The sequence below is a fragment of the Scyliorhinus torazame genome, chromosome 6 (genome assembly GCF_047496885.1).
Source record: "Scyliorhinus torazame isolate Kashiwa2021f chromosome 6, sScyTor2.1, whole genome shotgun sequence".
Lineage (NCBI taxonomy): Eukaryota > Metazoa > Chordata > Chondrichthyes > Carcharhiniformes > Scyliorhinidae > Scyliorhinus > Scyliorhinus torazame.
The window spans coordinates 9,559,108-9,584,770 of NC_092712.1; the positions used below are offsets into that span (position 1 = coordinate 9,559,108).

At 52.4% G+C, this 25,663-nt stretch overlaps 1 protein-coding gene across 1 annotated transcript in view; it reads left to right on the forward strand.

Annotated features, from left to right (window-relative positions):
- The window catches only part of LOC140424665 (fucolectin-like), a 358,672-nt gene that overhangs the window by 324,335 nt on the left and 8,674 nt on the right, over nt 1-25,663 (forward strand). Inside the window, exon 4 of the mRNA XM_072507920.1 lies at nt 17,090-17,269. Coding sequence (XP_072364021.1) covers nt 17,090-17,252 — 163 coding nt within the window. The 3' untranslated portion in view covers nt 17,253-17,269. The remainder of the gene's footprint in view (nt 1-17,089; nt 17,270-25,663) is intronic.

The window sequence follows — 25,663 nt, forward strand, 5'->3', positions numbered from 1 at the left end:
GTGATGCTGCTGATCAACCCTGTCTAACTCTCTAGATGTCTGTCTGTGGAAAGAGGGAAGGGTGTGAGTGCCTCACCCCTTTTATAGTGTTTATGTCATGCCCCCTTGTGGTGATGCCACCTCTCAGTGTCCTGACTGCCCATTGGTTGTGTCCTATTCTGAGTGTTCATTGGTTGCATGTTTTCATATCATGACAATCTATACTGTCTGTAGTCTATACTGTGTGTAATCTCTACTGTGTGTAATCTCTACTGTGTGTAATCTCTACTGTGTATAACCTATACTCTCTGTAATATATACTGTCTGTAATCTGTACTGTGTGTAATCTATACTGCGTGTACTCTATACTGTGTGTAATCCATACTGTGCAACCTCTACTGTCTGTAATCTATACTGTCTGTAATCTATACTGTGTGTCACCTATACTGTGTGTAGTCTATACTGCCAAATCTATAGTGTATGTAATCTATACTGTGTGACTAGAGCCTATAATCTATACTGTCTGTAATATCTACTGTCTAATATATATTGTCTGTAATCTATACTATCTGTAATCTATACTGTGTCTAATCTGTATTGTCTGTAATATATACTGTCTGTCATCTACACTGTGTGTAATCTCTAGCGTCTGCAGTCTACTCTGTGTGTAATCTATACTGTGTAATCACTACTGTCTAATATATACTATGTTTAACCTATACTGTCTGTAATCTATACTGTCGTTAATGTATACTATCTGTCAACTATACTGTGTGTAATCTATACTGTCTGTAATCTATACTCTGTGTAATCTATACTGTGTGATATATACTGTTGGTAATCTATACTATCTGTAATATATACTGTGTGTAATCTATACTGTCTGTAATCTATACTCTGTGTAATCTATACTGTCTGTGATATATACTGCTGGTAATCTATATTATCTGTAATCTATACTGTGTGTAATCTATACTGTCTGTAATCTATACTGTGTGTAATCTATGTTGTGTTATTCTGCTTCAGATAACACCGGCTGCTACTTGATGCAGTCTTAACTAAAGGATGCTCCAGTCTCTGAAATGAGTTCAACGTGTTTATTGAACTATTAACACAGTTCTCAAATGAGTTCGACTCTCGCTAATCTAACTGCAGTAACTCAGTCTAACTGTACCAGCCTGCTCTAAGCCACGTGCTGGGGGTGATGCTGCTGATCAACCCTGTCTAACTCTCTAGATGTCTGTCTGTGGAAAGAGGGAAGGGTGTGAGTGTCTCATCCCTTTTATAGTGTTTATGTCACGCCCCCTTGTGGTGATGCCACCTCTCAGTGTCCTGACTGCCCATTGGTTGTGTCCTATTCTGAGTGTTCATTGGTTGCATGTTTTCATATCATGACAATCTATACTGTCTGTAATCTATACTGTGTGCAATCTATATTGTGTGTAATCTATGCTGTGCAATCTCTACTGTCTGTAATCTGTACTGTATATTGTGTGTAATCTATGCTGTGCAATCTCTACTGTCTGTAATCTATACTGTATGTAATCTATACTGCGTGTCATCTATACTGTGTAATCTATACTGTCTGAAATCTACATTGTATGTCATCTATACTGTGTGAATACAGCCTATAATCTATGCTGCCTGTAATCTCTACTGTCTAATATATACTGTCTAATATATATTGTCTGTAATCTATACTATCTGTAACCTATACTGTGTCTAATCTATATTGTCTGTAATATATACTGTCTGTCATCTACACTGTGTGTAATCTCTACTGTCTGTAATCTACACTGTGTGTAATCTATATTGTGTGTAACATATACCCTCTGTAATCTGTACTGGGTGTAATCTACACTTTGTGTAATCTACATGTGTAATCTATACTGTGTGTAACCTATACTCTCTGTAATCTATACTGTCTGTAATATATGCTGTGTCTAATCTATATTGTCTGTAATATATACTGCCTGTCATCGATACTGTGTGTAATCTCTACTGTCTGTAGTATACACTGTGTGTAATCTATATAGTGTGTAGCATATACTCTCTGTAATGTGTACTGTGTGTAATCTACACTTTGTGTAATCCATACTGTATGTGACCTTTACTGTGTGAAATCTACATAGAACATAGAACTTTGAAAATACAGCACAGAACAGGCCCTTCGGCCCACAGTGTGTGTCGAACTTTTGGCCGAGATTAAGAACAAATTAATCTACACCCCATCATTCTACCGTAATCCATGTACCTATCCAATAGCCGCTTGTAGGTCCCTAATGTTTCCGACTCAACTACTTCCACAGGCAGTGCATTCCATGCCCCCACTACTCTCTGGGTAAAGAACCTACCTCTGACATCCCTCCTATATCTTCCACCTTTCACCTTAAATTCATGTCCCCTTGTAATGGTTTGTTCCACCCGGGGAAAAAGTCTCTGACTGTCTACTCTATCTATTCCCCTGATCATCTTATAAACCTCTATCAAGTCGGCTCTCATCCTTCTCCGTTCTAATGAGAAAAGGCCTAGCACCCTCAACCTTTCCTCGTAAGACCTACTCTCCATTCCAGGCAACATCCTGGTAAATCTCCTTTGCACCTTTTCCAAAGCTTCCACATCCTTCCTAAAATGAGGCGACCAGAACTGTACACAGTACTCCAAATGTGGCCTTACCAAAGTTTTGTACAGCTGCATCATCACCTCACGGCTCTTAAATTCAATCCCTGTGCTAATGAACGCTAGCACACCATAGGCCTTCTTCACAGCTCTATCCACTTGAGTGGCAACTTTCAAAGATGTATGAACATAGACCCCAAGATCTCTCTGCTCCTCCACATTGCCAAGAACTCTACCGTTAACCCTGTATTCCGCATTCATATTTGTCCTTCCAAAATGGACAACCTCACACTTTTCAGGGTTAAACTCCATCTGCCATTTCTCAGCCCAGCTCTGCATCCTATCTATGTCTCTCTGCAGTCGACAACAGCCCTCCTCACTATCCACAACTCCACCAATCTTCGTATCCTCTGCGAATTTACTGACCCACCCTTCAACTCCCTCATCCAAGTCATTAATGAAAATCACAAACAGCAGAGGACCCAGAACTGATCCCTGCGGTACGCCACTGGTAACTGGGATCCAGGCTGAATATTTGCCATCCACCACCACTCTCTGACTTCTATCGGTTAGCCAGTTTGTTATCCAACTGGCCAAATTTCCCACTATCCCATGTCTCCCTACTTTCTGCATAAGCTTACCATGGGGAACCTTATCAAATGCCTTTCTAAATTCCATGTACACTATATCCACTGCTTTACCTTCATCCACATGCTTGGTCACCTCCTCAAAGATTTCAATAAGACTTGTGAGGCAAGACCTACCCCTCACAAATCTGTGCTGACTATCCCTAATCAAGCAATGTCTTTCCAGATGCTCAGAAATCCTATTCCTCAGTACCCTTTCCATTACTTTGCCTACCATCGAAGTAAGATTAACTGGCCTGTAATTCCCAGGGTTATCCCTATTCCCTTTTTTGAACAAGGGCATGACATTCGCCACTCTCCAATCCCCTGGTACCACCCCTGTTGACAGTGAGGACGAAAAGATCATTGCCAACGGCTCTGCAATTTCATCTCTTGCTTCCCATAGAATCCTTGGATATATCCCGTCAGGCCCGGGGGACTTGTCTATCCTCAAGTTTTTCAAAATGCCCAACACATCTTCCTTCCTTCCTTTGAATAGCCAATGTTGTTCCTCTGTTTAAGAAGGGTAGCAAGGATAATCCAGGGAACTACAGGCAGGTGAGCCTTACGTCAGTGGTAGGGAAATTACTGGAGAGAATTCTTCGAGACAGGATCTACTCCCATTTGGAAGCAAATGGACGTATTAGTGATAGGCAGCATGATTTTGTGTAGGGGAGGTCGTGTCTCACTAACTTGATCGAGTTTTTCGAAGAGGTCACAAAGATGATTGATGCAGGTAGGGCAGTGGATGTTGTCTATATGAACTTCAGCAAGGCCTTTGACAAGGTCCCTCATGGCAGACTGGTACAAAAGGTGAAGTCACACGGGATCAGGGGTGAGCTGGCAAGGTGGATACAGAACTGGCTAGGCCATAGAAGGCAGAGAGTAGCAATGGAAGGGTGATTTTCTAATTGGAGGGCTGTGACTAGTGGTGTTCCACAGGGATCAGTGCTGGGACCTTTGCTGTTCGTAGTATATATAAATGATTTGGAGGAAAATGTAACTGGTCTGATTAGGAAGTTTGCAGATGACACAAAGGTTGGTGGAATTGCAGATAGCGATGAGGACTGTCAGAGGATACAGCAGGATTTAGACCGTTTGGAGACTTGGGCGGAGAGATGGTGGATGGAGTTTAATCCGGACAAATGTGAGGTAATACATTTTTGGAAGGCCTAATGCAGGTAGGGAAAAAACAGTGAATGGTAGAACCCTCAAGGATATTGACAGTCAGAGAGATCTAGGTGTACAGGTCCACAGGTCACTGAAAGGGGCAATACAGGTGGAGAAGGTAGTCAAGAAGGCATACGGCATGCTTGCCTTCATTGGCCAGGGCATTGAGTATAAGAATTGGCAAGTCATGTTGCAGCTGTATAGAACCTTAGTTAGGCCACACTTGGAGTATAGTGTTCCATTCTGGTCGCCACACTACCAGAAGGATGTGGAGGCTTTAGAGAGGGTGCAGAAGAGATTTACCAGAATGTTGCCTGGTATGGAGGGCATTAGCTATGAGGAGCGGTTGAATGAACTTGGTTTGTTCTCACTGGAACGACGGAGGTTGAGGGGCGACCTGATAGCGGTTGACAAAATTATGAGGGGCATAGACAGACTGAATAGTCAGAGGCTTTTCCCCAGGGTAGAGGGGTCAATTACTAGGGGGCATAGGTTTAAGGTGCAAGGGGCAAGGTTTAGAGTAGATGCCCGAGGCAAGTTTTTTACACAGAGGGTAGTGGGTGCCTGGAATACGCTGTCGGAGGAGGTGGTGGAAGCAGGGACGATAGTGATATTTAAGGGGCATCTTGACAAATACATGAATAGGATGGGAATAGAGGGATACGGACCCAGGAAGTGTAGAAGATTGTAGTTTAGTCGGGCAGCATGGTCGGCACGGGCTTGGAGGGCCGAAGGGCCTGTTCCTGTGCTGTACTTTTCTTTGTTCTTTGTTCTTTGTTCCAAACAAGTATTTCCTCGAGCTTACCAGTCTGTTTCACACTGTCCTCTCCAACAATATGGCCCCTCTCATTCATAAATATGAGGGAACGTATTCGTTCAAGACCTCTCCTCTCTCTTCAGACTCAATACACAATCTCCCGCTACTGTCCTCGCTCTAGTCATTCTCATATTTCTCACAGATGTGTAAAAGGCCTTGGGGTTTTCCTTGATTCTACCCGCCAAAGATTTTTCATGCCCTCGCTTAGCTCTCCTAATCCCTTTCTTCAGTTCCCTCCTGGCTATCTTATATCCCTCCAGCGCCCTGTCTGAACCTTGTTTCCTCAGCCTTATATAAGTCTCCTTCTTCCTCTTAACAAGACATCCAACTTCTCTTGTCAACCATGGTTCCCTCACTCGACCATCTCTTCCCTGCCTGACAGGGACATACATATCAAGGACACGTAGTACCTGTTCCTTGAACAAGTTCCACATTTAAATTGTGTCCTTCCCTGAGAGGCTATGTTCCCAACTTATGCACTTCAATTCTTGTCTGACAACATCGTATTTACCCTTCCCCCAATTGTAAACCTTGCCCTGTTGCACAAACCTATCCCTCTCCATTACTAAAGTGAAAGTCACAGAATTGTGGTCACTATCTCCAAAATGCTCCCCCACTAACAAATCTATAACTTGCCCTGGTTCATTACCAAGTACCAAATCCAATATAGCCTCCCCTCTGGTCGGACAATCTACATACTGTGTTAGAAAAGCTTCCTGGACACACTGCACAAACACCACCCCATCCAAACTATTTAATCTAAAGAGATCCCACTCAATATTTGGGAAGTTGAAGTCACCCATGACTATTACCCTGTGACTTCTGCATCTTTCCAAAATCTGTTTCCCAATCTGTTCCTCCACATCTCTGCTGTTATTGGGGGGGTGATAGAAAACTGCCAACAAGGTGACTGCTCCTTTCCCATTTCTGACTTCAACCCATACTACCTCAGTAGACAGATCCTCCTCGAACTGCCTTTCTGCAGCTGTTATACTATCTCTAATTAACAATGCCACCCCCCCCCCCCCCCACCACACCTTTTTTACCACCCTCCCTAATCTTATTGAAACATCTGTAACCAGGGACCTCCAACAACCATTTCTGCCCCTCTTCTATCCAAGTTTCCGTGATGGCCACCACATCGTAGTCCCAAGTACCGATCCATGCCTTAAGTTCACCCACCTTATTCCTGATGCTTCTTGCGTTGAAGTATACACACTTCAACCCATCTCCGTGCCTGCAAGTACTCTCCTTTGTCAGTGTTCCCTTCCCCACTGCCTCATTACACACTTTGGCGTCCTGAATATCGGCAACCTTAGTTGCTGGACTACAAATCCGGTTCCCATTCCCCTGCTGTCTGTAATCTACGCTCTCTGTAACCTATACTGTGGGTAATCTATACTGTCTGTAATCTACACTGTCTGTAACCTTTACTTTGTGGAATCTATACTGTGTTTAATCTATACTGCCTGTAACCTTCACTGTCTGTAACCTATACTCTGTGTAAGCTATACTGTGTGTAACCTATACTCTCTGTAATCTATACTGTGTATGCCCTATACTAGGTGTAATCTATACTGTCTGTAATCTATGCTGTCTGTAACCTATTCTGTGTATAGCCTTTCCTGTGTGCAATCAATACTCTTTAATCTATACTGTGTGTAACCTATACTCTCTGTAGTTAATACTGTCTGTGACCTATACTCTGTGTAATATATACTGTGTGTAATCTATATGATGTGTAACCTATACTGTCTGTAATCTATCTAATATTTTCTGTCTGTAATCTATACTCTCTGTAACCCATACTCTCTGTAGTCTATAATGTGTGTAATCTGCACTCTCTTTAATCTATGCTGTGTGTAATGTATACTGTATGTATCCTATACTGTGTTGAATTTATACTGTGTGTCTTCTGGACTGTGCTGAATCTATACTGTACTTAATCTATACTGTCTGCAACCTGTACTCTGTAATCTATGCTGTCTATAATCTACACTCTCTGTTACCTATACTGCCTGGAACCTATACTGTCTGTAATATACACTCTCTATAATCTATGCTGCCTGTAACCTACACTGTCTGTAACCTACACTGTCTGTAACCTACATTGTCTGTAACCTACACTGTTTGTTGATGTGTTAGGCAGGTAGGTTCGATGTGGACTGCACTCGATGCAGGAAAGCTAGAAACAGACGTCTAACACTGGAGAAGATCCAACACTGTTTTATTCAATGATAGAACTGCTGTACATATTCAGCTGTGGGTCGACACTATAGTGAACTGACTGGAGACCTTGTATTAGCCTGACCAGACTTACTAGCTACCGCATGGTGTTTGTGCGACTAGCTCGTGGACTCTGACTGTCTCAGTGGCTGGGTCCCGAGAGAGCGGGATACCTAGTGCCCTCTGGCTTTATAGTGGTGGTGTCCTGTCTGGTGATTGGCTGCACTGTGCTGTGTGCTAACTGGTCATCCTGTGTGTCAATCACTGCCTGTCTGCATCTCATTATATACATGCGTGGGGATTATGACATCTGCCCCCTTTCTTTTTTAGATAAATAAATACTAAGGTGTGCGTATATATATATATGCCTGACTATACACAAAAGGTGTCTAAATGAACGTATATACATAGGAAGGTGTTGATAGTGCAGATACATGGCAAACTAAACAATATTTACAGAGGTTAAATCGATGAAGTCACAAAATGTACAAACGGTCAGTCTACAGATTCAGTCTTTGTGGTCGGCGACGAAATCTTGTCGATCGCCGCAGAGGTGAATCAGGAGCTGCCTGCACGTGGATAGGCGGGATCGCTGGCATCGGCGGTGGTCGCGTGGGCCGGCAGGATCGCTGGCAGATCGGTGGCCTCGTGGCAGGGTACGTCCGGAGGAAGCATCGTAGGCGGCGGGGCACTTCGGTCAGGTAGTGGGCGTGGAATTCTTCGCAGTGACCGTCTGTTGTGCCGTAGCAGGGAGCCATCAGCCATGCGGACAAGGAACGATCTTGGGGCCACTTGTTTGATCACAACAGCTGTGGCTGACCAGCCGCCCTCAGGCAACTGGACACGAACATGATCAGTTGGGGCCAGATCGGGTAGATCTGTGGCATGAGCATCGTGTGTGGCCTTCTGTTGGGCCCGTGACTGCTGCATTTTCTGTAAGACCGTGAGGTGGTCAAGGTCGGGAACGTGGATGGCTCAGAGTGGTCCTCAGAGTGTGATTCATGAGCATCTGTGCTGGAGACAACCCAGTGGGCAGTGGGCTCGCCCTGTATGCCAGCATCGCCAGGTTGAAGTCGGAGCCTGAGTCTGCAACTTTGCACAGAAAACGCTTTACAATGTGGACCCCTTTCTCGGCCTTCCCGTTTGATTGCGGGTAGTGGGGACTGGTGATAACGTGGCGGAAGTTGTAGGACTGTGCAAAATCAGACCATTCCTGGCTGTAAAAGCAAGGACCGTTGTCGCTCATTACCGTGAGCGGAATCCCGTGCCTGGCGAACGTTTCTTTGCAGGCTTTGATTACCGCCTTCGATGTGAGGTCGGACAGTTTCACCACTTCTGGGTAACTAGAGAAGTAGTCGACCAGGAGTACGTAGTCACGCCCCTTGGCGTGGAAAAGGTCTACACCTACTTTGGACCACGGAGAGGTCACGATCTCGTGCTGTTGCAGCGTTTCCTTGGGTTGAGCTGGTTGAAACTTCTGACAGGTGGGGCAGTTGAGGACCGTGTCGGCAATGTCCTGGCTGATGCCCGGCCAATTGACCGCCTCCCGAGCTCTGCGCCGGCATTTCTCAACCCCAAGGTGACCCTCATGGAGTTGGCCCAGCACCATCCAGCAGAGGGCAGTAGAGCAGAGCTGCTGATTGGCCGTTGCAGGGGAAATTTGCATACGTCCGTGTGCTCACCCTAACTTGGAGGTGGTTTGTGGAGGAGTCCTTGTCAAGTGACACTTAAACCTGAAACACTTCTTCAGTGTTTCCCTCCCTACCCCCTCCTCTAACCAAAAAAAAACAACCACTGTAAGGATCAAGAGGAATGCTCGAGGGCAGGTAGAAGTGGAAAGTTGAACCGTGACGTCACAGCGTGCAGGTAAGGGATTGGCTGGTGACAGGTAAGTAGTTTTTATTTATTTTCCCTCAGGTGTTATCGTGCGGGGCGCAGAGGTTACTGAGTGAGTGCTTGCTGAGAAGTGGAGTGAATAACAGGTAAGCTCTTTCTTTTTTTTTTATCGAGAGGGGATGGCAGGGAAGGTCGTGCAATGTTCCTCCTGCAGAATGTTTGAGGTGAGGGACGCCGTCAGTGTCCCTGCTGATTTCATCTGTGGGAAGTGCACCCATCTCCAGCTCCTCAGAAACCGCGTTAGGGAACTGGAGCTGGAGTTGGATGAACTTCGGATCATTCGGGAGGCAGAGGTGGTCATAGATAGAAGCTTCAGGGATGTAGTTACTCCGAAGGATAAAGATAGATGGGTGACTGTGAGAGGGGCTGGGAGGAAGCAGTCAGTACAGGGATCCCCTGTGGTCGTTCCCCTTAGTAACAAGTATATCGCTTTGGATACTGTTGAGGGGGACGACTTACCAGGGGTAAGCCACGGGGTACAGGTCTCGAGCACAGAGTCTGTCCCTGTTGCTCAGACGTGAAGGGGGGAGAGGAGTAGAGCATTAGTCATTGGAGACTCCATAGTTAGGGGGATAGATAGGAGATTCTGTGGGAACGAGAGAGACTCACGGTTTGTGTATTGCCTCCCAGGTGCCAGGGTGCGTGATGTCCCGGATCGTGTTTTTGGGATACTTAAGGGGGAGCGGGAGCAGCCCCAAGTCGTGGTCCACATAGGTACCAACAACATAGGCAGGAAAAGGGATGGGGATGTAAGGCAGGACTTCAGGGAGCTAGGGTGGAAACTTAGATCTAGGACAAACAGAGTTATTATCTCTGGGTTGTTACCCGTGCCACGTGATAGCGAGACGAGGAATAGGGAGAGAGAGGAGTTGAACACATGGCTACAGGGATGGTGCAGGAGGGAGGGTTTCAGATTTCTGGATAATTGGGGCTCATTCTGGGGTCGGTGGGACCTCTACAAACGGGATGGTCTGCACTTGGACCAGAGGGGTACCAATATCCTGGGGGGGAAATTTGCTAATGCTCTTTGGGAGGGTTTAAACTAGTTCAGCAGGGGCTTAGGGACCTGAATTGTAGCTCCAGTATACAGGAGGTTGAGAGTAGTGAGGTCATGAGTAATGTTTCAAAGTTGCAGGAGTGTACCGGCAGGCAGGAAGGTGGTTTAAAGTGTGTCTTCTTCAATGCCAGGAGCATCCGGAATAAGGTGGGTGAACGTGCGGCATGGGTTGGTACCTGGGACTTCAATGTTGTGGCCATTTCGGAGACATGGATAGAGCAGGGACAGGAATGGTTGTTGCAGGTGCCGGGGTTTAGATATTTCAGTAAGCTCAGGGAAGGTGGTAAAAGAGGGGGAGGGGTGGCATTGTTAGTCAAGGACAGTATTACGGTGGCAGAAAGGATGTTTGATGAGGACTCGTCTACTGAGGTAGTATGGGCTGAGGTTTGAAACAGGAAAGGAGAGGTCACCCTGTTAGGAGTTTTCTATAGGCCTCCGAAAAGTTCCAGAGATGTAGAGGAAAGGATTGCAAAGATGATTCTGGATAGGAGCGAAAGCAACAGGGTAGTTGTTATGGGGGACTTTAACTTTCCAAATATTGACTGGAAACGATATCGTTCGAGTACATTAGATGGGTCTGTTTTTGTCCAATGTGTGCAGGAGGGTATCCTGACACAGTATGTAGATAGGCCAACGAGAGGCGAGGCCACATTGGATTTGGTACTGGGTAATGAAGCAGGACAGGTGTTAGATTTGGAGGTAGGTGAGCACTTTGGTGATAGTGACCACAATTCGATTACGTTTACTTTAGTGATGGAAAGGAATAGATATATAACGCAGGGCAAGAGTTATATCTGGGGGAAAGGCAATTATGATGCGATGAGACAAGGCTTAGGATACATCGGGTGGAGAGGAAAACTGCAGGGGATCGGCACAATGGAAATGTGGAGCTTGTTCAAGGAACAGCTACTGCGTGTCCTTGATAAGTATGTACCTGTCAGGCAGGGAGGAAGTGGTCGAGTGAGGGAACCATGGTTTACTAAAGCAGTCAAAACACTTGTCAAGAGGAAGAAGGAGGCTTATGTAAAGATGAGACATGAAGATTCAGTTAGGGCGCTCGAGAGTTACAAGTTAGCCATGAAAGACCTAAAGAGAGAGCTAAGAAGAGCCAGGAGGGGACATGAGAAGTCTTTGGCAGGTAGGATCAAGGATAACCCTAAAGCTTTCTTTAGATATGTCAGGAATAAAAGAATGACTAGTGTAAGAGTAGGGCCAGTCAAGCACAGTAGTGGGAAGTTGTGCTTGGAGTCCGAGGAGATAGGAGAGGTGCTAAATGAATATTTTTCATCGGTATTCACACAGGAAAAATACAATGCTGTCGAGGAGAATACTGAGATTCAGGCTACTAGACTAGAAGGGCTTGAGGTTCATAAGGAGGAGGTGTTAGCAATTCTGGAAAGTGTGAAAATAGCTAAGTCACCTGGGCCGGATGGGATTTATCCAAGGATTCTCTGGGAAGCTAGGGAGGAAATTGCTGAGCCTTTGGCCTTGATCTTTAAGTCATCTTTGTCTACAGGAATAGTGCCAGAAGACTGGGGGATAGCAAATGTCCCCTTGTTCAAGAAGGGGAGTAGAGACAACCCCGGTAACTATAGACCAGTGAGCCTTACTTCTGTTGTGGGAAAAATCTTGGAAAGGTTTATAAGAGATAGGATGTATAATCATCTGGAAAGGAACAATTTGATTAGAGATAGTCAACACGGTTTTGTGAAGGGTAGGTCGTGCCTCACAAACCTTATTGAGTTCTTTGAGAAGGTGACCAAACAGGTGGATGAGGGTAAAGCAGTTGATGTGGTGTATATGGATTTCAGTAAAGCGTTTGATAAGGTTCCCCACGGTAGGCTACTGCAGAAAATACGGAGGCATGAAATTCAGGGTGATTTAGCAGTTTGGATCAGAAATTGGCTAGCTGGAAGAAGACAAAGGGTGGTGGTTGATGGGAAATGTTCAGACTGGAGTAACAAGTGGTGTCCCACAAGGATCTGTTTTGGGGCCACTGCTGTTTGTTATTTTTATAAATGACCTGGAGGAGGGGGTAGAAGGATGGGTGAGTAAATTTGCCGATGGCACTAAAGTTGGTGGAGTTGTGGACAGTGCGGAAGGATGTTACAAGTTACAGAGGGACATAGATAAGCTGCAGCGCTGGGCTGAGAGGTGGAAAATGGAGTTTAATGCAGAAAAGTGTGAGGTGATTCATTTTGGAAGGAATAACAGGAAGACAGAGTACTGGGCTAATGGTAAGATTCTTGGCAGTGTGGATGAGCAGAGAGATCTCGGTGTCCATGTACATAGATCCCTAAAAGTTGCTACCCAGGTTGAGAGGGTTGTTAAGAAGGCGTACGGTGTGTTAGCTTTTATTGGTAGAGGGATTGAGTTTAGGAGCCATGAGGTCATGTTGCAGCTATACAGCACTCTGGTGCGGCCGCATTTGGAGTATTGCGTGCAATTCTGGTCGCCACATTATAGGAAGGATGTGGAAGCATTGGAAAGGGTGCAGAGGAGATTTACCAGAATGTTGCCTGGTATGGAGAGAAGATCTTATAAGGAAAGGCTGAGGGACTTGAGGATGTTTTCGTTAGAGAGAAGAAGGTTAAGAGGTGACTTAATTGAGGCATACAAGATGATCAGAGGATTAGATAGGGTGGACAGTGAGAGGCTTTTTCCTCGGATGGTGATGTCTAGCACGAGGGGACATAGCTTTAAATTGAGGGGAGATAGATATAAGACAGATATCAGAGGTAGGTTCTTTACTCTGAGAGTAGTAAGGGTGTGGAATGCCCTGCCTGCAACAGTAGTGGACTCGCCAACACTAAGGGCATTCAAATGGTCATTGGATAGGCATATGGGCGATAAGGGAATAGTGTAGATGGGCTTTAGAGTGGTTTCACAGGTCGGCGCAACATCGAGGGCCGAAGGGCCTGTACTGCGCTGTAATGATCTATGTTCTATGTTCTATAGCTCGCATACCCTGAGGAATTACGATCCTGTCGAGTTTCAGAAGGATTCCCTCCACCACCGTCAGGCCACTACCACTATAAAGCCTGAGGGCACTAGGTTTCCCGCTCTCTCGGGACCCAGCCACTGAGACAGTCAGAGTCCACGAGCTAGCAAGTGCAAACTTTCAGGAGTTGCTGCCGAAGGGAGTCGGAGTGAGGGCTTAAGTGGGTCGGTGCAGACTCGATGGGCCGAATGGCCTCCTTCTGCACTGTATGTTCTATGCACTGTATGCAATCTATACCGTCTGTGACCTATACTGTCTGTAATCTATACTGTGTGCAGTTTATACTGTCTGCAATCTGTACAATCCACAACCTATTCTGTCCACAATCGATATTCTCTGTAATCTATAATCTGTACTGTTCCTAATCTATGCCCACTGTAATAGGGGGTGGGGGGTGGGGGGGCGGTAGGAGGTGGGGGTGGGGGGGCTGGGGGGGAGTTGAGGCTGGAAACCTCACAGCTTGGATGATTACGTGAAATGTCACAACATTCAAGGCTGTGGACTGAGTGCTGGGACGTGGGATAGAACATAGAACATACAGTGCAGAAGGAGGCCATTCGGCCCATCGAGTCCGCACCAACCCACTTAAGCGCTGACTTCCACCCTATCCCCATCACCCAAAAACCCCTCCTAAGAGTTTTTGGACACTAAGGACAATTTAGCATGGCCAACCCACCTAAACTGCTCATCTTTGGACTGTGGGAGGAAACCGGAGCACCCGGAGGAAACCCACGCAGACACGGGGAGAACGTGCAGACTCCGCACAGACAGTGACCCAAGCCGGGAATCAAACCTGGGACCCTGGAGCTGTGAAGCCACAGTGCTAACCACTGTGCTACCGTGCTGCCCTGTCGATTGGTGGAGGTTAGAGTCGGGTTTTGTTGCTGGTGCTGGCTTGATGGCCTGCGGGCCTCTCTGTACTTTATGATTCTATGATTACAGAGAAACATAGAAAATAGGAGCAGGAGGAGGCCATTCGGCCCCTCGAGCCTGCTCCGCCATTCATTCTGATCATGGCTGATCACCAAGTTCAATACCCTGATCCCACCTTCCCCCCATATCCCTCGATCCCTTTAGCCCCAAGAGCTTTATCTAATTCCTTCTTAAAATTCCACAACGTTTAGGCCTCAACTACTTTCTGTGGGAGTGAATTCCACAGATCCCCGCTCTCTGGGTGAAGACATTTCCCCTCACCTCAGTCCTAAAAGTTTTCCCCTAATCCTCAAACTATGACCCCTCGTTCTGGACTCCCCCACCATCGGGAACATTCTTTCTGAATCTACCCTGTCCAATCCTGTTAGAATTTTGTAAGTTTATGCGAGATCCTCTCTCACTCTCCTAAACTCCAATGAATATAATCCTAACCCACTTAGTCTCTCCTCATACGACAGTCCCGCCATCCCTGGAATCAGTCTGGTAAACCTTCGCTGCACTCCCTCGACAGCAAGAACATCCTTCCTCAGAGAAGGAGACCAAAACTTCCCACAATACTCCAGGTGTGGCCTCACCAATGCCTGAGACAATTGCAGTAAAACATCTCTATTCCTCGACTCAAATCCTCTCGCTATGAAGGCCAACATACCATTTGCCTTCTTTACTGCCGCTGTACCTGCGCGCTGACTTTCAGCGACTGATGCACGAGGACACCAAGGTCTCGCTGAGTATCCGCCTCTCTCAATTTACACCCATTCAAATAATAATCTGCCTGCCTATTTTTGCTACTGAAGTGGATAACCTCACATTTATCCACATTATACTGCCTCTGCCATGCATGTGCCCACTCACTCAGCCTGTCCAAATCCCACTGAAGCATCTCTGCATCCTCCTCACAGCTCATCCTCCCACCCAGCTTTGTATCATCTGCAAATGTGGAGATAATACATTTAGCTCACTTGTCCAAGTCATTAATATATAATGTGAAGAGTTGGGGTCCTAACACAGATCCCTGCGGTACCCCACTAGTCACTGCCTGCCAATCAGAAAAATAACCATTTATTCCAAACTTTTGCTTCCTGTCTGCTAACCAGTTTTCTATCCATCTCCAGCCACTACCCGTAATCCCACACACTTTAACTTTACACATTATCTGCTCTGTGAGACCTTGTCGGAAACCTTCTGAAAGTCTAAATAAACCACATCCACCGGTTCTCCCTGGTCAACTCTACTAGTTACAAAGAATTTTTGTCGATTTGTCAAGCGTGCTTTCCCTTTCATAGATCCATGCTGACTCTGACTGCTTTCCAAATGATGTGCTCTTAAATCCTTGATAATTAACTCTAGCAACTTCCCTACTACCTACGTTAGGCTCACTGGCCTATAGAACTCTGTTTTCTCTTTACTTCCCTTTTTGAATAGCGGGGTTACATTCTCTGCCTGTAGGAATCATTCAAGAGTCCAAAAAATCTTGGAAAATGACTGCGATCTAATATTTCGAGGGCTACTTCCTGAAGTACTCTAGGATGAAGATTGTCTAGCCTTGAGAGTTGTCTGCCTTTAATCCCATTAATTTCCCTAAACGATTTTTTACTAATACCAATTTCCTTCAGCTCTTCACTGAAACTTGTGTTTCTGGTACATTAATCATGTCTTCCTTTGTGGAGACAGAAGCAGAGTACAAATTTAGCTCCTCAGCCATTTCTTTGTTCCCGGTTATGAATTCCCCCGTTTCTGACTGTAAGGGGCCTACATTATTTTTTATTAAACTTTTTCCTTTACATACCTATGGACAGCACGGTAGCACAGTGGTTAACACTGTTGTTTCACAGCTCCAGGGTCCCAGGTTCGATTCCCCGTTAGGTCACTGTCTGTGCGGAGTCTGCATGTTCTCCCCGTGTCTGCGTGGGTTTCCTCCGGGTGCTCCGGTTTCCTCCCACAAGTCCCGCCAGACGTGCTGTTAGGTAATTTGGACATTCTGAATTCTCCCTCTGTACCCGAACAAGCAAAGAACAAAAGAACAAAGAAATGTACAGCACAGGAACAGGCCCTTTGGCCCTCCAAGCCCGTGCCGACCATGCTGCCCGACTAAACTACAATCTTCTACACTTCCTGGGTCCGTATCCCTCTATTCCCATCCTATTCATATATTTGTCAAGATGCCCCTTAAATGTCACTATCGTCCCTGCTTCCACCACCTCCTCCGGTAGTGAGTTCCAGGCACCCACTACCCTCTGCGTAAAAAACTTGCCTCGTACATCTACTCTAAACCTTGCCCCTCTCACCTTAAACCTATGGCCCCTAGTAATTGACCCCTCTACCCTGGGGAAAAGCCTCTGACTATCCACTCTGTCTATGCCCCTCATAATTTTGTATACCTCTATCAGGTCGCCCCTCAACCTCCGTCGTTCCAGTGAGAACAAACCGAGTTTATTCAACCGCTCCTCATAGCTAATGCCCTCCATACCAGGCAACATTCTGGTAAATCTCTTCTGCACCCTCTCTAAAGCCTCCAAGCGCCGGAGTGTGGCGACTAGGGGCTTTTCACAGTAACTTCATTGCAGTGTTAATGTAAGCCTATTTGTGACAATAACGATTCTAAATATATATTGAAACTATTACAGTCAGTTTTTATGTTCCCTACTAGCTTGCTAACAAATTGTATTTTCCCCTTAATTAATCCCTTGGTCTGCCTTTCTTGCAGAGTGTTGTAGAGATTTGTTTCAGTGCCGATTCTAATCCTCATCCCGTGCGTTCTCTTGCAGCTGTGCAAAAATCGTTAATATTCCCAGTGGTGCAACCCGAGACTTTTTCTGCGCAAACCCACGTGGAGTGCATGGTCGCTTCCTGAACATCATCCTGCCAATTTGTCGTAATCGTCTGATCATCTGTGAGGTGGAGGCGTACGGGTTCCACGACCCTCACTGATTCTGCTGCCGAGGAGGGTATGCACCCATTGGTCTACCAGTCTTTTATTTGATATTCTCGCCATCGGAACGCTCAATATCTCCAATTCGGAGACGGCTGTCTCCCCCTTCGCTCTCGATGGGTTTATCCTTCCCCATGTTTCCAGAAGATAGTCATCTACCCAATTTAACTTTCAGCGGTTAATGGGCTATTTACGGGAATGATCAATGAATTTCTGCAGATAAGAATTTCACCTCCAGGGTCCGGGACCGATTCACCCAGAAAAGGACTCAGTCTGGGGGCTGGGCAGAGAGATTCCCACCGGCTATTTCAGTCAGGTCTCCACCTGGGAGCTTCTCGCTGGGAAATCCCACATTTCGAATCTGTTTATTCAGTGGGGAATTAAACTCTCGACACGAACAACTCCTCACAGATCCAGGCACCATTTACAAAGGGTGCCCCAATCTGAAGGTGAGGGTGAGGGACCCACCCCCACCCCCACCCCCACCCCCACCTCCACCCCCAACCACCCCCTCACCCCCACCCTCACCCCCACCCTCACCCCCAACCCCAACCCCACCTCCACCCCCACCCCCACCTCCACCCCCAACCACACCCTCACCCCCACCCTCACCCCCACCTCCACCCCCAACCACACCCTCACCCCCACCCTCACCCCCACCCTCAACCCCACCACCACCCCCAGCCCCACCCCCACCCTCACCCCCACCCTCACCCCCACCCTCAACCCCACCACCACCCCCAGCCCCAACCCAACCCTCACCCCCACCCTCAACCACACCACCACCCCCAGCCCCAACCCAACCCTCACCCCCACCCTCACCCCCACCTCCACGCCCACCCCCAACCCCACCCTCAGCCCCACCCACATCCCCATCCCCACCCCCAACACCACCCTCACCACCATCCTCACCCCCATCCCCACCCGCAACCCCACCCCCACCCTCACCCCACCCCCACACCCGGCCGCACCCTCACCCCCACCCTCAACCCGCCCCGATCCTCACACCCACCCCCACCCCACCCTCACCCTCATCCTCACCCTCAACCCCATCCTCACCCCCACCCCCACACCTAACCCCACCCCCACCCTCACCCTACCGCCTCCCCCACCCCACCCCAACCCCACACCCAACCCCACCCTCACCCCCATCCCAACCCCAACAATACCCTCACCCTCACCCTCACCCCCACCCTCACCCCCACCTTCACCCCCACCACCACCACCAACCCCACCACCAATCCACCCCCAACCCCCAACCCCACCCTCATCCTCACCCTCACCCCCACCACCAGCCCCTCGCTCACCAACAACCTCACCCTCACCCTCACCAAATCCCACCCTCACCCCCACCCTCACCCCCAACCTTACCCCCAACCCCACCCTCACCCCCACCCTCACCCCCACCCCCACCCTCAACCCCACCCCCACCCTCACCCCAACCCCACCCTCATCCCCACCCTCAACCCGACCCCCACCCCCACACTCACCCCCACCCCCACCTGCACCCCCAACCCCACCCCCAACCCCACCCTCACCCTCACCCCCACCCCCACCCTCAACCCCACCCCCACCCACACCCTCAACCCCACCTCCACCCCCACCCTCAACCCCAGCCTCACCCCCAGCCCCACCCCACTCCCACCCCCACCCGGACCTCACCCACACCCTCAACACCACTCCCACCCCCACCCCACCCTCATCACCACCCTCATCCTCACCCCCACCCCACACCCACCCTCACCCCCACACTCACCCCCAACCACAACCCCACCGTCACCCTCACCCCCAACCCCACTCCCACCCCCACACTCACCCCCAACACCAACCTCACCCCCACCCTCACCCCTCACCCTCACCAGCAACCCCAACCTCACCCTCACCCCTACGCCCACCTCACCCCACCCTCAACCCACCATCACCCCAACCTCACCCTCACCCCCACACCCACCCTCAACCCCCAACCCCACCCCCACACTCACCCCCACCCCCACCCTCACCCCCAACCCCACCCCCACCCTCACCCGCATCCTTAGCCTCAACCCCAAACCCCCAACCTCACCCCCAACACCACCCCCACCCTCACCCCCACTCCCACCCTCACCTGAACCCCACCCTCACCCCCACCCTCACCCACATCTCCATCCCCACCCCCAACACCACCCTCACACCCACCCTCAACCCCCAACCCCACCCCCACACTCACCCCCACCCCCACCCTCACCCCTATCCCCACCCTCACCCCACCCCCAGTCCCAACCACACCTCACCCCCACCCTCACCCCCACACCCACACTCACCTGAACCCCACCCTCACCCCCACCCTCACCCACATCCCATCCCCACCCCAACACCACCCTCACCACCATCCTCACCCCCATCCCCACCCGCAACCCCACCCCCACCCTCACCCCACCCCATCCCCGCCCCCATCCTCACCCCCACCCCCACCCCACCCTCACCCTCATCCTCACCCTCACCCCCAGCCTAACCCCCACCCCCACACCTAATCCCAACCCCACCCTCACCCCACCGCCACCTCTACCCCCTTCCCCACCCCCAACCACACCCCACCACCACCCCGACCCTCACCCCCAACCCCACCCACACCCTCACCCCCAACGCCACCACCACCCTCACCCCCAACCCCACCCCCACCCTCACCCCCACCCTCACCCCCAGCCTCAACCCCACCCCCACCCCCACCCTCACCCCCACCCTCAACCCCACCCCCACACCCACCCTCAATCCCACCCCCACACCCAACCCCAGCCTCACCCCCAGCACCAAACACACCCCCACCCTCACCCTTACCCCACCCAGACCCCCAACCCCACCCCCACCCCCACCCCACCATCATCCACACCCTCACCCTCAAACCCCACCCCACCCCCACCCTCAACCCCACCCTCACCCCCAGCCTCACACTCACCCCCACCCTCACCCCCAACCGCAACCCCATCGCCACCCTCACCCCCAACCCCACTCCCACCCCCACACTCATCCCCAACACCAACCTCACCCCCACCCTCACCCCGAACCACACCCGCACCCTCACCCCCACCATCAACCCAAACCCCACCCCCCACCCTCACGCCCACCCTCACCCCACCCTCACCCCCACCTCACCCCACCCTCACCCCCAACCCCACCCCACCCTCACCCCCACCATCACCCCAACCCCACCCTCAAACTCCAACCCCACCCCCACACTCACCACCAACCCCACCCTAACCCCCAACCCCACCCTCACCCCCACCCCCAGTCCCAACCACCCCCACACCCACCCTCACCCCAACACCACCCTCACCCACATCCCTATCCCCACACCCAACACCACCCTCACCACCATCCTCACCCCCATCCCCACCCGAAACCCCATCCCCACCCTCACCCCACCCCCAACCCCGCCCCCACCCCAATCTCAACCTCACCCCTGCACCCATCCCAACCCCCACCCCCACCCCACCCTCACCCTCATCCTCACCCTCACCCCCATCCTCACCCCCACCCCCACACCTAACCCCACCCCCACCCTCACCCCACCTCCACCCCCACCCGCACCCCCACCCCCAACCCCACCCAACCCTCACCCCCAACCTCACCCCCAACCCCACCCTCACCCTCACCCCCACCCCAGTCCCAACCATACTCCACCCCACCCTCACCCCCACCCCCACCCTCACCCCAACCCCACCCTCAACCCCACCTTCACCCACATCCCCATCCCCACCCCCAACACCACCCTCACCACCATCCTCACCCCCATCCCCACCCGCACCCTCACCCCACCCCCACCCCCGGCCGCACCCTCACCCTCGCCCACACCCTCACCCCCGCCCCGATCCTCACACCCACCCCCACCCCACCCTCACCCTCATTCTCACCCTCAACCCCATCCTCACCCTCACCCCCACCCTCAACCCCACCCCCACCTCCACCCTCACCCCCACCCTCAACCCCACCCGCACACCCACCCTCAATCCCACCCCCACCCCCCACCCCAGCCTCACCCCCAGCCCCAAACTCACCCCCACACTCACACTCACCCCCACCCTCACCCCCAACCGCAACCTCACCGCCTCCCTCACACCCAACCGCACTCCCACCCCCACACTCATCCCCAACACCAACCTCACCCCCACCCTCACCCCGAACCACACCCGCACCCTCACCCCCACCATCAACCCCAACCCCACCCCCACCCTCACGCCCACCCTCATCCCACCCTCACCCCCACCTCACCCCACCCTCACCCCCAACCCCACCCCACCCTCACCCCCACCATCACCCCAACCCCACCCTCAAACCCCAACCCCACCCCCACCCTCACCCCCACCCCCAGCCCCAACCACATCCCACCCCCACCCTCACCCCCACACCCACCCACACCCCAACACCACCCTCACCCCCACCCTCACCCACATCCCTATCCCCACACCCAACACCACCCTCACCACCATCCTCACCCCCATCCCCACCCGAAACCCCACCCCCACCCTCACACCACCCCCACCCCCGCCCCCACCCCAACCTCAACCTCACACCTGCCCCCATCCTAACCCCCACCCCCACCCCATCCTCACCCTCATCCTCATCCTCACCCCCATCCTCACCCCCACCCCCACACCTAACCCCACCCCCACCCTCACCCTCACCCCCACCCTCACCCCCACCCCATCACTACCTCCTCCCCTTCACTCCCTCCTCCTTCCCTTCACACCTTCCTCCTCACTTCACTCACTCCTCCCCTTCACTCCCTCCTCCTTCCCTTCACACCTTCCTCCTCCCCTTCACTCCATCCTCCCCTTCACACCTTCCTTCTCCACTTCACTCCCTCCCTCCCTTCACTCTCTCCTCCCCTTCACTCCCTCCTCCCCTTCACTCCCTCCTCCCCTTCACTCCCTCCTCCCCTTCACCCCCTCCTCTCCTTCACTCCCTTCACCTCCCCTACACTCCCTCCTCCCCTTCACTCCCTCCTCCCCTTCACTCCCTCCTCCCCTTCACCCCCTCTTCCTCCCCTTCTCTCCCTCCTCCCCTTCACTCCCTCCTCCCCTTCACTCCCTCCTCCCCTTCACTGTCTCCTCCCCTTCACTCCCTCCTCCCCTTCACTCCCTCCTCCCCTTCACTCCCTTCACCTCCCCTACACTCCCTCCTCCCCTTCACTCCCTCCTTCCCTTCACTCCCTCCTTCCCTTCACTCCCTCCTCCCCTTCACTCCCTCCTCCTCCCCTTCACTCCCTCCTCCCCTACACTTCCTCATCCCCTTCACTCCCTCCTCCCCTTCACTCCCTCCTCCCCTTCACTCCCTCCTCCCCTTCACTCCCTCCTCCTCCCCTTCACTCCCTCCTCCCCTCACTCCCTCCTCCCCATCACCCCCTCCTCCCCTTCACTCCCTCCTCCCCTTCACTCCCTCCTCCCCTTCACTCCCTCCTCCCCTTCACTCCCTCCTCCCCTTCACTCCCTCCTCCCCTTCACTCACTCCTCCTGCCCTTCACTCCCTCCTCCCCTTCACTCCCTCCTCCCCTTCACTCCCTCCTCCCCTTCACTCCCACCTCCCCTTCACTCCCTCCTTCCCTTCAGTCCCTCCACCTGCCCTTCACTCCCTCCTTTGCTTCACTCCCTCCTCCCCTTCACTCCCTCCTCCTCCCCTTCACTCCCTCCTCCCCTTCACTCCCTCCTTCCCTTCACTCTCTCCACCTACCCTTCACTCCCTCCTCCTCCCCTTCACTCCCTCCTTCCCTTCACTCCCTCCTCCCCTTCACTCCCTCCCCCTCCCCTTCACTCCCTCCCCCTCCCCTTCACTCCCTCCTCCCCTTCACTCACTCCTCCCCTTCACTCCCTCCCTCTCCCCATCACCCCCTCCTCCGCTTCACTCCCTCCTCCCCTTCATTCCCTCCTCCTCACCTTCACTCCCCCTCCTGCCCTTCACTTCCTCCTCCCCTTCACTCCCTCTTCCCCTTCAATCCCTCCTCCCCCTCACTCCCGCCTCCTCCCCTTCACTCCCCCCTCCCCTTCACTCCCTCCTTCCCTTCACTCCCCCCTCCCCTTCACTCCCTCCTCCCCTTCACTCCCCCCTCCCCTTCACTCCCTCCTGCCCTTCACTTCCTCCTCCCCTTCACTCTCTCTTCCCCTTCACTCCCTCCTCCCCTTCACTCCCGCCTCCTCCCCTTCACTCCCTCCCCCTCCCCTTCACTCTCTCCTTCCCTTCACTCCCCCCTCCCCTTCACTCCCTCCTCCCCTTCACTCCCTCCTCCCCTTCACTTCCTAATCCCCTTCACTCACTCCTTCCCTTCACTCCCTCCTCCCCTTCACTCCCTCTTCCCCTTCACTCCTGCCTCCTCCCCTTCACTCCCTCCTCCCCTTCACTCCCTCCTCCCCTTCACTCCCTCCTCCCCTTCACTCCCTCCTCCCCTTCACCCCCTCCTTCCCTTCACTCCCTTCACCTCCCCTACACTCACTCCTCCCCTTCACTCCCTCCTTCCCTTCACTCCCTCCTCCCCTTCACTCCCTCCTCCCCTTCACTCCCTCCTCCCCTTCACTCCCTCCTCCCCTTCACCCCCTCCTCCCCTTCACTCCCTTCACCTCCCCTACACTCACTCCTCCCCTTCACTCCCTCCTCCCCTACACTTCCTCCTCCCCTTCACTCCCTCCTCCCCTTCACTCCCTCCTCCCCTTCACTCCCTCCTCCCCTTCACTCCCTCCTCCCCTTCACTCCCCCTCCTCCCCTTCACTCCCTCCTCCCCTTCACGCCCTCCTCCTCACCTTCATTCCCCCTCCTGCCCATCACTCCCCCTCCCTCCCTTCACTCCCTCCTCCCCTTCACTCCCTCCTCCCCTTCACTCCCTCCTCCTCCCCTTCACTCCCTCCTCCTCCCCTTCACACCCTCCTCCCCTTCACTCCCTCCTCCTCCCCTTCACTCCCTTCACCTCCCCTACACTGCCTCCTCCCCTTCACTCCCTCCTTCCCTTCACTCCCTCCTCCCCTTCACACCTTCCTCCTCCCCTTCACTCCATCCTCCCCTTCACACCTTCCTTCTCCACTTCACTCCCTCCCTCCCTTCACTCTCTCCTCCCCTTCACTCCCTCCTCCCCTTCACTCCCTCCTCCCCTTCACTCCCTCCTCCCCTTCACCCCCTCCTCTCCTTCACTCCCTTCACCTCCCCTACACTCCCTCCTCCCCTTCTCTCCCTCCTCCCCTTCACTCCCTCCTCCCCTTCACTCCCTCCTCCCCTTCACTGTCTCCTCCCCTTCACTCCCTCCTCCCCTTCACTCCCTCCTCCCCTTGACTCCCTTCACCTCCCCTACACTCCCTCCTCCCCTTCACTCCCTCCTTCCCTTCACTCCCTCCTTCCCTTCACTCCCTCCTCCCCTTCACTCCCTCCTCCTCCCCTTCACTCCCTCCTCCCCTACACTTCCTCATCCCTTCACTCCCTCCTCCCCTTCACTCCCTCCTCCCCTTCACTCCCTCCTCCCCTTCACTCCCTCCTCCTCCCCTTCACTCCCTCCTCCCCTCACTCCCTCCTCCCCATCACCCCCTCCTCCCCTTCACTCCCTCCTCCCCTTCACTCCCTCCTCCCCTTCACTCCCTCCTCCCCTTCACTCCCTCCTCCCCTTCACTCCCTCCTCCCCTTCACTCCCTCCTCCTGCCCTTCACTCCCTCCTCCCCTTCACTCCCTCCTCCCCTTCACTCCCTCCTCCCCTTCACTCCCACCTCCCCTTCACTCCCTCCTTCCCTTCACTCCCTCCACCTGCCCTTCACTCCCTCCTTTGCTTCACTCCCTCCTCCCCTTCACTCCTCCTCCTCCCCTTCACTCCCTCCTCCCCTTCACTCCCTCCTTCCCTTCACTCTCTCCACCTACCCTTCACTCCCTCCTCCTCCCCTTCACTCCCTCCTTCCCTTCACTCCCTCCTCCCCTTCACTCCCTCCCCCTCCCCTTCACTCCCTCCCCCTCCCCTTCACTCCCTCCTCCCCTTCACTCACTCCTCCCTTCACTCCCTCCCTCTCCCCATCACCCCCTCCTCCGCTTTACTCCCTCCTCCCCTTCATTCCCTCCTCCTCACCTTCACTCCCCCTCCTGCCCTTCACTTCCTCCTCCCCTTCAATCCCTCCTCCCCCTCACTCCCGCCTCCTCCCCTTCACTCCCTCCTCCCCTTCACTCCCTCCTTCCCTTCACTCCCCCTCCCCTTCACTCCCTCCTCCCCTTCACTCCCCCCTCCCCTTCACTCCCTCCTGCCCTTCACTTCCTCCTCCCCTTCACTCCCTCCTCCCCTTCACTCCCGCCTCCTCCCCTTCACTCCCTCCTCCCCTTCACTCTCTCCTTCCCTTCACTCCCTCCTCCCCTTCACTCCCTCCTCCCCTTCACTCCCTCCTCCCCTTCACACCCTCCTCCCCTTCACTCCCTCCTCCCC